We start from the raw sequence: 17,061 nt of genomic DNA, 5'->3' as shown, positions 1-17,061 counted from the left end.
ATTATTACTTTCAATTGTATGCTTGTTTCTTTTTACTTAATATAACATAATCAGTTTTCATTATACGAGGAACTTGTGCAAAAATATTCTCAAAATTAAGGTTTAATTTGTACACTAGGGTGATAGAATAAAATAGACACCTACTGACAGAGCATCGTCACCACAATGGTGCTTCTAACTGATGATGTTTTCCATTCCAAGTTCGAACAAACATCAGGAAGGAAGGAATTGAGACTATCAACCATGCCACGTGTGACAGGCACCAATTTATTAGCGACTTTACACGAGGGCACATCCATTATTGGGCAATGGGAGAGTGGTGCACCTCAACGAGAGATTAGTACATCTTTGGCCATACCATTGGCAACAGTGACATGGCGATTGTACAATTTAAAAAGGACAGGAAGACAAGTGTATATCACAAACCCAACCGACCAGGGCACGTGTCAGACGAGCGATAGTAAGACACATCCTCAGAAATCCAGGGATCAGTGTGGCGGACGTCGCGCAAGTGGCACAACTTGCGAAAAGAACAATTCAGCGGTATTTCCATAGGGAAGGGCTTTATAAACGAGTGGCAAGAAAGAAACCACTGTTCACAAAATTAAAAAAAAAAAAAACATAAAAAAACAGACGTTGCAAGTGGGCAGAGGACATGACATTGCACGGTGACAACTTTTGGCGAACTGTCATCTTCTCTGATGAAAGCTGGTATTGCCAATTCAGTGATAGCAGGAGGATTTGGGTGTGGAGGCGTGCCTCGAGCCAGCTGGATGACAGATTTGTCAAGCAGAGGGTGAAATATGGCGGCATCAGTGTGATGGTGTGTGGGGCAATTTGGCATGGTGGACGTTCGCCATTCATATTTTGTGATGGACACATCAATGCAGCAAAATACACTGCCATCTTGCACGATAGACTGCTTCCAGTGTTCCACAACATTCTGGATAAAACCTGGTATGTTTTGTATGGACGATGGGGCCCCATGCCACAGAGCCAAAAAAACAGCTGTTTGGAAACGTCAGCAAGGGATCCGTATCTTGCCTTGGCCTGGCCAATCGCCAGATTTCAATCCAACTGTGAACGTGTGGCACCTTATGCAACAAAACATGGACAAGAGGTCTGCAACAAACATGAGTTAATAGAACAGGTGTCAGAGGAATGGGGACATGTACCACAAGGCATCATTGACGGTTTGATTGAAACCATGCCATGTCAGTTACAGGCGTTGGTGGCTCACAAAGGTGGACAAACCAAGTATTAAGATTCCACATTCACAGCAACCGCCTGTGTATTTGCTTTGCCAATAAATGTTGGTGTTCCGTATCACGGGTGTCTATTTTATTCTGTCACCCTAGTGTATATAACATTATATTGTTACTGGAATTCTACCTGAATTTTATTTTCATGATAGATTAGATGTTCATAAATAGATCCAATTTTTGTTCATTGTTTAGATTTTTTGTGTTTTGTGACATCTCTATTCAATATGCCAATGCTTTATTGAAAATTGAAAAATTTTTAAAAGTTAGAATTTGCTAAGAATTCGAATTCAGTTTTGTATGTGTGTGTGTGTTTTTTTTTTATTCTCACATTTTTCCTGCACTGTTCTTAGAATAGAACCACCATCACAATATATGACGACGATGGCATTGAGTGTTTGCTGAGGGCTGGAGAAAGGAACTTTGTCCCATCATATGACATCTCAATTAATCATGCCTTTGGAGGGGTGAGTGAAAGTTCACAAGAGGAAGAGGACTCACAAGTGCAAGTAGTTTTGCAAAGAGAAGAGATCGGCATTAGCACTTTCGTAAGTTCTGCAAATTTATTTTCTTTCTACATATTTACATATGTTATATGTATTATATAGAGCAATAACTACTCTAACCACAATTACTAAAACTTAGACATTTATTCTAAATACTAAAATGTAATTGCATCATTTGCCTACAATTTCTGTGGACTCAGATTTGAATGTCCTCCGATAGACACTTCTTACAGTATTAGATGTAATAGGTAAAGTTCCTCATGCTCTTTCCAACATGATTTGAAGGTACACAGGGTGATATGGAGGTAGAGGAGAGCCCTACACATTAACGATCTCAACAGTTTTTGAAGGTGAAATGATCAACACAATGCTCCAACTGCCTTAAACTCATTTATTAAAGGCTGGGCGAACATAAGAGCCACTTTATGCATGGACAAGGTTAGATCCCCCACCCAGGGAATTGACTGGGGTTTCCTGTGGCAGTCACATCACATTACAATACTTAATAGAATCGTCAATTTTTGCATGTATCAAGAAAAAACGTCTATTCTTACTAGGAATGGGCCGATATGAAATTTTGTCCGGTACCAATAAAGTACCAATATAAAATTTACCGATACCAAGAACTGATATCCTACCGATCCGATACAAAATTTCAAATGATCCTTAAAGAACCAACCTTAATGGTTCATTGACCTCCTTAATAAATGTATGTTACCATACCAGGTGACTTCAATACAAAAGGAGCTGCATATTTAGACATTTACTTTTTTAAAAAAGCAGGGCATGAAAATTATATGTTTATATTCATAAAAATCATAACAAAATGGCAAAATATTGCACTAAATTATAAGATATTTATAGATATATGAAATCGGTAAAATTATTGGTAATTTTACCGATATGCTGATACATTAATATGGCTGCATCGGTTGATACCAATAGAGTACCGATTAATCAGTTACACCCCTAATTTTTACAGTACATGTTACTTCAAAATAAATGAAAACCTCCCGGGAAATGGAAAGGAACTAGTCATGCCATGTCATCTCACTTCTTTCCTATTGTACACAAAAGACACTTCTTCGCTGGGTTTTTCAGTCTTCTCTAAATCTGAGGTAGGCATTGGCACATTAGCCAGTTCTTTCACTGCAGCCTTAGGGCTGTTGTGCCTGCAGAAGCCTTCCTGTAGTTTCGCAGAGGTAAACAAACACATCCAGAGAAAGAAGGGAATAGCACAAAGCAATGTCCAATGTTTGTGCAAAAACACATTCTGGATTAGCAAAATGCTAGTGTAAAGAGAAGACACAAAGTGCACTGTTTGTATGAAGCAGTGAAGGTACATTGAGCACCATCTGTGGGCAATATTAAGAACAGGGGGAAAAGTAGTGAGCTCTACCTGCTAGAATCTTCAATATGTCAAGAGCCGAACTGAATCATGTGAACATGAGATGTGTAAAGAAGTGAATGGATAAATTAACACATAATTTCTATAAAATATCTTAATGGATTATCAGAATATTATTTAAAAAAACGCTTTTATATTGTTTAAATGAAAACCATTTCTTGCCACCTGAAATTCATGCCTTTTCTTCATTTGTGATGTTCAAAAAACTGTTAAAATTACATCTACTAATTACATCTTCAAGGTACAGTTAAGGTTCATGTTAGCACGTAACTGGAAGTTTGTGTAAATTTCGTTTTTTCAATGTAACAGTTAGCTTGTAACTGGAACTCTGGTGGCGATTATCTTTACTGCTAGTTCTTCTTGCAGTTACCATACTAACTGGAAGTTGTGAAGCAACATGGATGCCTCATGCAGCTATCGAAGTTCCACACTCGCAACTTCACTGTCAGATTAAACAAGATATGATTCATAAAAATGTTAAATTTGTACAGAAGAAGACTTGTTTTGTTTGGCAGAGCTTACCAATGTCCATGCAAATATGGAAATTAAGCAGCGTAGTTGCTAGAATTTGCTTGGCGAGGAGGTCATGTTGGAGAATTTGTGACAAGGATATCCAGTCTACCAGGCGGGACAATCTCCAAATGAGAATTTGGTGTAGTGGTTAGCAGCACCACTTTGCGGAGCATGTTGTATTTTGTAATATGAGTTCGAGTCCTGGTCATGGATCTTTTTTTTTTCTTGTGAGTTATTTATTACATGTGTTGCCTTCAATTCATGCTTTATTGTTGAATGATCTTCTCGGAAAAATATTACAGTAAATTTTAAAATTATTATTACTTGTACCTTCATATTTTGAGAACTTGACCTACAAAGCATGCTTTCTAACATGTTCTTTTTTCGTTCAACAAACATGCATAGAGAGGTACAAAGCATGCAGTCAAATGTACAATATCTACATATTAATAGTATTTATATCAACAGACAGGTATTATTAATGTTTCGACATTTGAGTTCTTCACACTCCCTCGACAAGAAATTATCTGCGCTTGCACCTCATAACAGCATTTCCCTCACATGGAATTGACCTTTATTAGAACAGAGCCAAATCTGTAGTGCTAGCGTTCGTTATTTTATTTCATAAGCATACAGAATGGATACGCAGCCATTGTTCCAATCGTTTCCTATAGAATAATGTGCTTTCGAGCATGGCACGCTTTTATTTCTATATTTAAACACCAGGCTGTGTGCCAATCGATGCTTTTTGAAACTATACTAATAGATGTGCAGATAGATTCCTTATTTTTCCATGCTTCAACGTTACCAACATGCTATTTTGGAGTACAAACTTAGGATTTGCTAACTGCCAGTTACTTTCACATTGAAAAACCCGGTGCTGGTTAAGAGTGGCGATTATCTGCAACTGACAGATAGTTAACAGAAAGAATAACTGGACATTAATAAACTTGCCCTAAATAATGAAAATTAAAAATTTGGCTTCTCAAACTAAGAAGCAGGTGCAGAGAATGACCACAGAAAGTAGGCCACAAGATCAAACATTATTATATGTGTATCCTATTAATAATATATAAATTGAATTATTGTTAATGTATATTTTTTTGGACTATGTTTAAATGCAATGTTATGTATTTGCTTCCACGTGTATGTGTGCATGAGTGTAAGGGTGAGAATGAGTTTGTGTGTGTGCTCTACGTTTTGTGTATTATTTTTTTTGTTGTGTTCTTCTTTTTTTATTATATTAGTAAACAGACAATATCGAAATTGATGGTTAAATGGAAGAAAATCCATTATGGCTTTAACTTCAGCTAACTTTCTGACTTAAGTAGTAACTAACCAATTACTGCCTAGCTGGCTAAGCTATTTGTGGCATTCCCTTCTGGTAAGGATTACCATCTCATGCCAACTTACCCAATCTCTTTACGTGGTTGTATTATGAGACTTAAAATATGGCTGCACTGAAGCTTCTCAGAACATGATGTAAAATTACAACTAGATAACTTACCTTGAATCCAAGGTTTATTGACACCTCCTTTATCGCACAGAAATCTCAGTACAATACTGCGACGACAATGGACATGTTTGGTTGCTAACATCTGGATCTTTGTAGTAGAATTCATCAACTTTGGGAAGCTTCTGGAATCTGGAAATAGGTTCAGCTTCCAGTGCAGTTGCGGTGGGTTCCTAGACAACTCCATTGTCAGAAGAACAAAGGCTTTACATCAAGAATTGTTGTCGTTTCTGATTTAGGTTATTGTTGAGCTTTGTCTTTTAAGTCTCTTCTCGCAAAAAACAGAAATATTGTTTTTAAACTGGTTATATCTACATGGATAAAATCTTCATATTAAAATTAGCGGTACTATTATCGTATGAGGGAAACACCTACGAATCATATATTTCGGACTTCTTTACATTGCTAACGTGTTATTTTCGAATGTGAAACATTTCCTACAGTGAAATAATGCATATCAATGTCTATTTCTTAGATTTACGAGTACTTACTGTTACTTGTTGTTTCGAATCTGTAACACATTATGGCCGTGATAGCGTACAGGTTTAGGGGGCATTCTGAGAGTGTTTTGTCGATTTATGCAGTGTTGCAATCTTGTTTACCGAAAAATCTCATTATGCTAATACCTCGCAAAATAAGAAAATATAAAAAATTAAAAACACTTCATGACATTAAAATTCACTTCTTTACTTACTTATATAACTTCACTTTAAAAAAAAAAATATGAAAAATTACAAACACTTTATGACATTCAAATTCACTTTCTTTTTTAATTATATGACTTCAGTTTCATCACAATCACAATATAAATCGTGCTTCAACATTCTACGACATTCTCGTATATTTACATATACTTCATTTTACCGGCTTGTTTAAAAAATTCATGCATTCTTCTGTCCAGTGGAAAATTGCTCTTGAAGATGTACTCAGATAAGTAGCCCGTGAAATGGTATTTCTTCCGTCCGAAGACTGGGATTGAATGTCGAACATTACGCCACGCTCTCTCTATATTCTGAGAGTGAACAGGAATGTCTTCGTTCATCATTCGCTGCAGGTTCTCTTGATGTATGTGACCACTTGCTGGTGTATCGATGAACTCCACACTATGGTTCACTCTCAGGTGTCTGTAACCTGCTCCTTGTAAGTTGACATATGCCTTCCAGCAATCGGATATGATAGTTGTTCCAGGAAGGATGAACTTCCGGACGACTTCCAGCAGAGTTTCTTCGCTTTGGTTTTTTACAGGAACCATGAAAAAGCATGTAGCGTTCCCCCTCTCGATTCCTCCAAAAACCCACTGCCCGTCAAGAAGACGTGCACGTCTATTGATACATTTTTTCGATTTTCCAAATTTTGCTTCATCAATTTCTACAATGACTCCGTGACCTCCTATTGGGGATGAATTAACAATTACCCATTCCTCACACACTTGCCTACAGTGGTTCGACCAGTCCACAACTGTGTTTGGCCCCATGTCTAGTTCATATCATATGAGATCACATCTTGGGTAAGGCAAAAATAGCCACATATTACAAAAGATTATAATCTTCGATACAGGAAGTTTACTTCCTCCCAAAAATGTGCCGTTTCGGGCATATTGTTTAAATCCACAGGGAAATCTTTTGAATTTTAACCTTCCACGTCCGTGTCCGTAGACTCTCTCTGTACACATATACATCCACTTCCCATCTTGTCCAATGTGCAGTTTGCATATACTTCCACATCTTCCACATTCCATTTCTTCCTTCAAAATCCCATGTTGAATTACAAAATCAACAACATTTTCAACACCTGGCAACAACTTCACCGCACATCCTCTAGACGTCATCTTGAAGCAACACTCGCTACAGGGTTCACATCATCTTACCCAGGGAACAATGTGCTCTCGTGCAGAAGTGATGTTCTAGTGAAAACACGGCGAGGCTGAAACACTGGCTACGGGGTTGCATGATCTTAACACACGGAACATTGCACTCTCGTGCGGAAAGCTAATGGCGGGAGCAGAAACAGCGTGTCGGACAGAGATTTTCGCAGAAAACAACATGCATTCACATTAAAATGGATCAAATCTACATTCAGGAACTTCCAAAATGCTCAAGAAACTGATTTCCGTAAGTATTTCTCCTGTAAATTTGAAGGAAATTTGAAGGAATCCGTTTCCCTCATACGATAATGTTACCAAATTAGCTCGGAAAACTGTAAATAGCTATCTCTCTGGATCCAACAGTCCAATTTTGCTTAACTGATTGATTTGGTTTATTTTACTTCGCTTTTCTGCCACTTTTGGCTAATCGTGAAGAGTGATTGTGATGAGTGAAGATATGGTGGAATTGATGAGGGGACATGAATGCCCAGGCCAGGATTCGATTCTGGTACCCATGGCTAACCACTCTGTCTTAGAGGTTGGCCTAATTTAACTGAAACATTCTTTCAGTTGCATACAATGAATATTCCTCGACATAAGTGTAATAACAATGAACAAATTATTAACAGTAATAACAACAACAAATACACAAATGAAATTATTTCTCTTATAGTTTACGGTTATTACAAGCATAAAAACACACTTTTTCGTTGTGACATTTCAGAAGAACACACACTCCCTTCATCAGACATTTATTTGTAGTTTGATTAAAGATAAAGTTATAACAATGGTTAAGAACAAATGAAATGGCCAGAAATAAAACAAGGAATAGCATGTTACGTGGTCAGTTCACAATCTCGCCACTGAAAGTTCCAGGTTTGGGCCTCAGCCTAGCCATGAGTTTTTTATACATGTCTGCTCATCAATTTCTTGTAATCATTATTCATCTTCATTGTCACAGCCAAAAGTGGCAGAAAAGTGATCCAATATAAGTATACAAGTACACACAGTCTTATTTGAATTTTACTGAATTCCAGAATCCTGCTTTGAAGAACACATCCTTAGAGTATACGGAACCGCCTGAAGAAATAAGTGTAGAGGAACCAGAGGAAGGGGAAGGCCGTTACTATAGTCAAAATGGAAGAGGATTTACGGTCTCAGAAAACAAGGACTTTGTGAAGGTTCTGCAGGAAATAAATTGCCCAAAGAGTATGTATGCTTCTAACGTTACAATATGAAGTTTTAACCGATACTGATTTAAAATTCCAGGTTGTTCCCAATATGGAAAGCCGGGGAAAATCCTGAAGATGAAGTTAGAATGACAGAAAAAAGTCAAATAAATTTAAATCAAATCAAATCGATTTTAAACTGACATCAGGGAATAGCATTTGCACTTTTTAACCACTAATGAAACCAGATATTTCCTGCCTATTGATCTCAGTTAGGGTTTGGATTGATGTTTTAAGTCCACTTTATGCACAGATAGGCTAATCGGGACTGGACCTACAGTTTAAAGTGGGATCCAAACCATTATGCAATGTCCCTCCACCAGGTATTGAACCTGGGTCCCCTTGATTACAAGGTGACAATGTTACCACTACACCATCGAGGAGGCTACATAAACATAAGTGTGGTGGTAGTTGTTGTTCTTGTTTTTGTTCAGCACAGAATACATCTCCCACTTATGTTAAACATAATATACTATGCATACAAGAAAAGAAAATATCAATTTTCCCCCCTCTAAAATTGTATTCTATATAATATATTCACTCCTTTTTTTCTCTGCACTCAATAAGTATTAAGATTTCCATATTAAGTAAGGCAATTACTTTAAATTGGAGGCAAATACTTCCAAAATTGAATAAGATTAAAGATAATACTGAAATATTTTATATAATTTTATAAATAGGTCCTAATTATAAAACACAATAACAAAAACCATAATAAACAATTTTATTTAACCCACTGTTATAACTTACATATAAATAAGATGCCTGAAAAAGTGGTACCATGATAGGGTAAAATATACAGGAAACCTATTCTATCACTATAATTGAAAGAATTTAACTTTCTCCAATGGTATCAAACCCCACAGTGCATCATCATACACCAAAATATAATAAGAAAGCTAAGCTAATTAAGCTAGCGGGCTCATATCCCACATATGAAAGTTATAATTTAATTCTTCCCTTTCTAACCCCTAAAAATAATATTCCTATTGACCCTCACAAAAGAAATCCTCCTTTATATTTCTTCCACCTGATGATACTGATTCACCAAGACCACGAGAGTTCCAACAAGCACCCAGCAATGTTCTTGTTACCTACGATTTAGAAGTCATTTTCCTTTGTTACACAGTGCCGAAGGAGTTTACTGTGAACAGTGAGTGTTACCGTAACTTTCTGGAAAATCACCTTCATCCAGCTATTTGTTTAAAATGACCAACACTTCTGGTAAGACATCTGATTGTGCTGCACCACAACTCAAAGTGCCATGTTGCAAATTCAGTGGGGCAAATGCTTCAGAAGTGGGATCAGGGAATTATATAGTGCTCCTGTAGTCGGGACATTTCTTGCAACTATGACTTGTTTCAGAAGCTACAAGAACCTCCTAAGAGAACATCGCTTCAAGACCATAGTTGACGTAGTGCAGATCATAGGATCATTAATATGTGAAAAAACGATTTTGTTGATGGTGTGAGAAAATTGCCAGAAATTTCACATGTGCTATACTCAGCTGGAGACTATTTCGAAGGAATACAGTAACCTTGTCCTCCACAATTATGTACATGGGGCATACAATAAGTTCGTGCCCTGACTCACATCCGGTTGTGTATGATGAACCAATTTCTGTAGTATTACTCATGTATCCTTTCGTTGTATGTGTTGCAAGTTTCAAGCATGTATCTAATAAATGGAGCCTTCAGAGTTGCGAACTGTGATCAAGTATCTACGGTTGAATGGTCTTTCACCTCATGAAGTCCACAATGGTATGGTGCAGACATTGGAGGATAAAGCACCTTCATATTCCATGGTAAAGAAGTTGCATAGGGAATTCAGCTTCTGTTGTGATTCATGTGAAGATGAACAACATACCGGAAGACTATCAACAGCCATTACCCAGGAAACTATCCATCGTGTGCAACAACTAATCAACACTGATAGCAGATTCACCACTAGGACACTTTCTGACATTGTTGGCTTATCAAGCGGTAGCATTCATACCATTTTAATTGACCACTTGGGATTAGAAAGAGTATGTTGTTATTGGGTGCCTTGAATGTTGCCAGATGCTAAAAAAAGACAGCAGGTGTAACCTCACCGGCTATCCAATCCTGTGGCTTCGGCTTCAAAAGCATGTGACATCCACCTTATATACCAGATCTGGCCCTGAGAGACTATTACCTGTTTCCTAAACTAAAGGAAGAGCTGCATTGTAACAATGTTCACAATGATTCTGATGTCATGGATGCTGTTGAGGGGTGGTTACAGGAGCAAGACAGAACATTTGATTCTACTAGAATTGCAGTGTTAGAAAATCAATGGCATAAGTGTCTGGCACTCAGATGGGACTATGTCAAAAACTGATGGAATAAATTTTCCGGTACCACTACTAGAAATGGGTCAGGGCACTAACTTATTGTACACCCCTCGTAAGTAGACAGTTATGAGCATGTAATAACTTTTTTTGAAATGATCCTTATAAATCAAATGGCAGTATAAATAATTTATTTTTCCTTAGATCCTTAGAAGCCCATCGGAACTTACTTTCTGAATAGTTTTCATAATTAGATTGTTATTGTAATACACATTGCATGTTTTTTTTTATTGTTGTTTCTTTTAGGTCTACTTGATTCATATATAGGCTAATTAAGGTTGAACCAACAGTTTAAAGTGAAACCCAAATCCCAGGCTCTGTGAACTATAAGGAGACAGTGTTGACCACTTTTCTACCAGAATGTATTTTGTGTAAGATTATGTTGCTGATGCTGATAAATCTCTCTTATCAGATTGGAATGAATATGGTGGATTCTGCTACAAACACATGCCAAAGAAGAGAACGTGGAAAGAAGCTGAAAAGGCATGTGTAGAGAAATATGCTGCTTCTCTAACATCAGTTCTTTCAGAAGAACACAACCAGTGGCTTTATGAACTAACAAATAGGCAGCCAGCATGGATTGGTAGGTGTTTGTAATAAAGTTGTTTCTACTATTGCATGGACTTGTATTATTTTGTTTTCTTTTGTGCAGTAGATGAAATGCCAGAATAACTGTATTTACTGTGGAATCCCTGAATAACTAGCTCTGGGGTTCATGCAGCCTCTCACCAGTAGGTGCTTGGTGAGGGGAGGCAGCCAGAACATGGTGCTGATCACATCACCTCTGCTATGGCAGGCATCAGTGATGTGTGGGGCTCTGTTAAATTTACATTAATATGAAGAAGAGCATCATGTTTCTCAAGAAATTATAGCCCACTTAGATATGTCACATGCATACCTTTCCATTTATGAAAATGAACTTGATTTCAATATGACCGACTTTAAGATGCCCCTTTTCTACATCATTCACGATTTTTATATCACAGAGGTATTTACTCGATTTGGTGATGAAACAATTCAATGACTGGCATGTTTGAAACATGTTTTGTGTCGATTTCCCCCCTTCCAAGTCTATGATGTTTTTCAAAGCTCTAAAGAAAACAAAATGTCTGACGCCACTGTTACCTGCACACGGATTAGAGGGGGCAGTTCCCTCCTACATTTTGCCCACGCACTATGGACTATAGACTCTTAATGCTAAGCCTTGTCTACTAAGAGAAAGTAAACTGTCCTTGCTCCCCTTCCCAGTGTCGGTAACCAATTGTCTACTGCCTGCACAGTCCAAAGTGAAAACTTCTGATCCATGTGTTCTTATTCACTTTCTCGTCACTTCGGTCCTTTTTGTGGCATTCAAGCCTTGCGAAGTAACATTTCAACATTCAAATTTGCAGCACTGACTACGTTTCTGTTGAATGATAATTTTGAGCACATAAAATGATCCTCACAGGCGGAGTTTGACTATGGATAACACGAAAACAGATTCAGAGTGGTCACTAGGGCCATGATAAAATTCAAGTATAATTTCCGATTTTCATGGCAAACTTTCCAAAAATTCAAGGGTACAAGCAGATGGTTTCTCTGTTCCAACCTTGTGTATGACCGACTCTCACCACCCCCACACACAAATATATTAACAATATAAAAGTTCGGTCTGCGTGATTTCAATGCACCCCAGAAATTTACCTAATCACCTTCAAGGTATCTTATGTTGCAATAATCTTCTGTCTGTCAGATAGATTGTTCTGCAAAATACATTAACAACTAACAAAGTAAATGGATTAAGAGAATTATGTTTTATTTTCCATGCAACTTTCTTTTTCTTCCTCGATAAAAAAGAAAAGCTAAACTGAGAGAAACTTGCCTCAGGCCATTTATAAATATGTATAAATTTAATTATATTTGGATTTTAAAAAGTTGACATCTTTATGTCTACAGAGGAAAAAGTTGGAATAGAGAAAACATCTGCTTGTACCTTTTTTTTTTCATGTTTCACCAAAAAGTCAAGCATTATTCCTGGAGCCAAAAATTCACGTATAATTCCAAGTGAGTAGCCACACTGATATTGTGCAGCAAATTATACATACGTAATTCATTTTTCATATCAACAAGTAACATTTGCTAACAGCACAAGAATAGTATTACAATAATATGTGGATAATTTTTAAAATGATATATAGAAATGAAAATTTGGTTAGAAAATTAATATTTGGTTTGTTATAATTAGAGCCCGGAAGTTCAGGCATTTATTTTTGTTAAAATAGGCAGGCAAAAAGGCATTTATAATGTGGAAAATAGGCACTAAAAATGAAAAAAATGCAAAATAAACCGAGAAAAGGCACATTTGGAAGTCGCTTACTTTTATCTATAATTTCTGGCAAAATATTAAAATCTACATTGGGAAGAGCATTTCAATTTTCTCCGTCTTGATTGCACATAACTACAAGGTGTTTTTTTTTAAAGTTCTCAACATTCATTGATAGTCGTCTGTCAGAGAGAATGTTTTTCATAGTAGAAAATGATCTATCTACTTCGACAGAAGTTATTGGAGCATACATAAAACAAGCTAATGTAGCTGGACTCATTTCAGTAACAGCATTTTCACCTTTTAGAATATCACAAATTGTTTTCAGTTGTTTCAAGTCCTCATTTGCACTCACTACCCGTTTGCAGTTTTCCGCAACAGCTGACCCCTTTTCTCCTGGCACTTCCATCATCTGCTGCATAGATTCCTCGTAGATTTTCATGGATGCTATAATTGTAATTGTCTCTGGCAATGCATCATAATGTGCAAAAATAAACTTGAATAGCACAGGAGTTTTTTCACTTCACGAATTGAAGCCGCTTCATTTTCTGGAAGAGCATCGATCACCTCACTGATTTTTTCAAGGTTGTTAGCATAATATATAGTTGCCGATATCCAGGTTCTCCATCTCGTCAAGACTGGTTGCGGAGGTAAACTAAGCTCAGGCGCAACTTCCTCAAATTTTCGGGTTCGAGAGGGAGATTTCAGGAATATCTTCTTTGTGTTCGAAATCAACCTGTCCACTTCAGCAGTCAATCATGCACAAGGAAATGTTAACCGAAAGGCAATATCCTAACGCAGCATGAAATACTTTTTTCTCACACTTTTCTCCTTCAGCAATGTTGAAACATGCGTGAGTTCAATATTACTTAAATAAGGCGAAAATTATTCACATAATAAACGGAAGAAAAATAAATGCCAACAACGTTTTTTGGGAGAAAAATAATTTATATACACATTTTTTTTTTAAAAAAAAAGTCAAATTTCATTGAAAAAGGCAAAAAAAGGCATTATAATTAAAAATAGGCAGTGAGGTCCCAAATAGGCAAAATAGGCAAAATGAAGAGGCTTCTAAAACATTCGAAACAACATAAGAAACGTATATCCGGGGGAAAAAATATCAATATATGCATTAGATAAAAAGAGGCATTTTGCCAAACTTCCGGGCTCTAGTTATAATATACCTAATAAAATTTCTTACAGTCCTTGTGAATTTTTTTCAATGATTGTATTCAATCAGGATTTTTCGAGCCTAATTTAATATCTTTAGAACCTATTTTAGTATTTTTAGAGATTATAGGAACCTAAAAGCACACTTTTTAGAACCTAAAAATCCGAGGTCTACTTATGAACAAAAAAACAAAAGAACTTCAAGATGGGCAAAAAAGAAAAAGAGACGAAAGCGAAATAATTTTTAATTGAGTTGGTGCATTTTTCATGTAAGCATCAGTGAATTTCTTGTTAGTACCTGCAAAATTTTTTGTATTGATACAGTAACTTCCAAAAGTTACTTTTAGTCTATTCATATATCTTATAATTTAATTCCTTCTTTTGCTTTCTGCTGTACATTTGTACGTCCTATTTTCATGTTAAAATGTAGTAAACTTTCATTTCCATGGCAAAATATCATAGTTTGAAAATAACAGAAAAAAATGCAAGTGGCATTTTGCAGTGAGCATTTCATTTAACACACAATTCATATGTTGTTGTATTTACTTGTAGGTCTAACAACAGAAGATATGCACAGCCGGTGGCACTTTGTTGGAAACCATTTTGACAATTTTACATTCTGGGAAGAGAATTACCCAAGGAAAAAACCCAAACAGTTGTGTGCTTTGTTGGGAGATGAAGGTTTCTGGATCAACAGGTTTGTATTGACTGTTGTGTATTGATTTGGTTTAGACTTGTGTATAGAGTTGGCCCTAAGGGATGTCAACTTGGACACTTGCCCAAGATCCCACGCTAGATAAAAATAATTGTTTGTGTACGTGTTTTTTTATAGGACACTGGTGCTTCGAATTAAGCAACTTATCTGATTCATGGATTATCATGCCATACTTAACTATATTCAAAATTATGGAAATCATATTCTGCAACAAAGTAATTGATAATTGTATTCAAATATTTGTGTAAAAAAATAGTTAATATGCATTGTTTATTTATTTATAGGTTGAAATGATGATGTGTAAATATTATTTTACATGAAACAATGTAAATTCACTGCAGTGTCAAAACCCAGTGAAAGTAAAAAAGGAAAACAGAATTATGTTATTGGATATGATTAAATATTGCCACTTTTATAGTTAAAGTAACAGTTTGATATTGAACCACACACCCAGTTTTGTAATTAAATATAATTAAGGTCACACTAGGAGTACATCAAAATTGAAATGAAACAATAATTTTGAAACTTCTATTTAGCCATGCATAATTCTCATTTTTAACCTTCAACATGTTCTGCTTATTGCTCTTAGGCAATAATACAATATATATATATATATATATATATATAATCATGTTTATATTATAATCATATAGGACAACTGTACCTTAGACTAATGAAAGTATCTGATAAATTTGTATTATAGGCCTGCGAATTTTGTATGCCCCAGGCCCCACACCCACAGGACTGACCCTGTTTGTGTCTTCATAGATACAAAAAATTGTTCTACATCAGTTGCAAGTGTCATAATTAGTAATACTATGTGTTGTCTGTGGTGGAGTGGTTATTGTAACATGCTATGATAAGAAGTATTCTAGGTTTGAGTCCAGGGCAACGTGTGGATATGTTTTTGTCCTTTCATCATTCATCCTCATTATCATGATAAAGGGGTAAAAATGTGTTTGAAAATAGCCAAATTAGAAACAAAAATCGAACAAATGGTTATTGAAAAATAAAGGAGATGAACAAAAATTTGTAAAAACATGAAAAAAAAAAAAGTTAGGGAACTTTTTTTTGCTAGAATTCAAGCTGAAAAATACATTTCACATTTGTCTCCAACAGGCTTATAGGTATTTTGTGTAAACATATTTTATTTTCCTTAATTTATTTCGTTAGTGTTGAATATTCTTCAATCTTTCCTCTGATCAGCATGTACAGTGGGATGCATAAGTATTATCAAGCAAATTGTCCATCACCATGTTTATACTCTTTGCTTTACGCAATCAGAGCTGCAAGAATTGAAACTAAAAACCAAACAAGCTACCGACAACCTCTGCTCCAGCACACACAAAAATCTAATCCCTAAAAACGTGTAGGTTGCAAGAGAAAATTTAATGAAAATGTTCCTTGACAATTTGCCAAACAATACTTGTGCATCCCACTGTAACTGTACAGGTGAAGACTTAATTATATATTTGATAAAGCATTATAAAATGACCTGGAAATCTTTTTTGAAATTGCTTGGAAAATGTGGAAAAGTTGAGGAATTTGTTTTGCCAAAATCAATGGGAACCTGTAATATTAAATGCATATACAGTGAAACCCTGATTTTACATTCTCATATTTTACATTTTCCCGCATTATACATTCAATCTTGATGGTCCGAACATAGAAAAATGTAAAAAAAATTGCTCAATTTTACATTTTCCCGCATTTAAAGTTTTTTCAGTTTGTCCCCAATTGAGGTTCCACTGCATATCATTAGGAAAATGTGGTGCTCATGTTGTACTTCTTCATTTCAGGTCTTGCAACAAAGTGAAGTATCCATTCATATGCTGCAAACCTCAAGATGCCTAGTGGTTTAGCCGTTATTCTGAAGTTACATGTAATCTCATTGTAAGACTGATCACACTCTTCATTTACCATAATTTTAATGTATTTTTTCATTGAGGCAAGTAAACACATTTTATATTATATATGTTCCCTTTAAAATTCTTTGTAATTGTCTGCATTACCAGAGTATTCATTTCATGAGCTTTGATTTGTACATAAAAAATTGTTCCTACTGTAGTATGTTTTTTCTGTATTCTCGATGTTTTGATTCTACAATTCTTTCTCAAGGGTTACAATGATTGTACTTTGAAACAATATTCTTTAAATGTATAATCAGAATAGCTTTTGAGAAAGAAGAAACATGTATAAAATATTTTTGTG

At 35.8% G+C, this 17,061-nt stretch overlaps 1 protein-coding gene across 1 annotated transcript in view; it reads left to right on the top strand.

The window, feature by feature from the left end:
* Positions 1-16,798, top strand: part of LOC146000455 (FRAS1-related extracellular matrix protein 1-like) — a 116,075-nt gene extending 99,277 nt beyond the window's left edge. Inside the window, exons 23-27 of the mRNA XM_083138113.1 lie at positions 1,616-1,810; positions 8,104-8,275; positions 11,076-11,246; positions 14,688-14,832; positions 16,650-16,798. Coding sequence (XP_082994239.1) covers positions 1,616-1,810; positions 8,104-8,275; positions 11,076-11,246; positions 14,688-14,832; positions 16,650-16,704 — 738 coding nt within the window. The 3' untranslated portion in view covers positions 16,705-16,798. The remainder of the gene's footprint in view (positions 1-1,615; positions 1,811-8,103; positions 8,276-11,075; positions 11,247-14,687; positions 14,833-16,649) is intronic.
* The last annotated feature ends 263 nt before the right edge of the window (positions 16,799-17,061 follow it).

The sequence above is a fragment of the Lepisma saccharinum genome, chromosome 16 (assembly GCF_977018435.1).
Source record: "Lepisma saccharinum chromosome 16, izLepSacc3.1, whole genome shotgun sequence".
Lineage (NCBI taxonomy): Eukaryota > Metazoa > Arthropoda > Insecta > Zygentoma > Lepismatidae > Lepisma > Lepisma saccharinum.
This window is presented reverse-complemented; position numbering and strand designations above follow the sequence as displayed.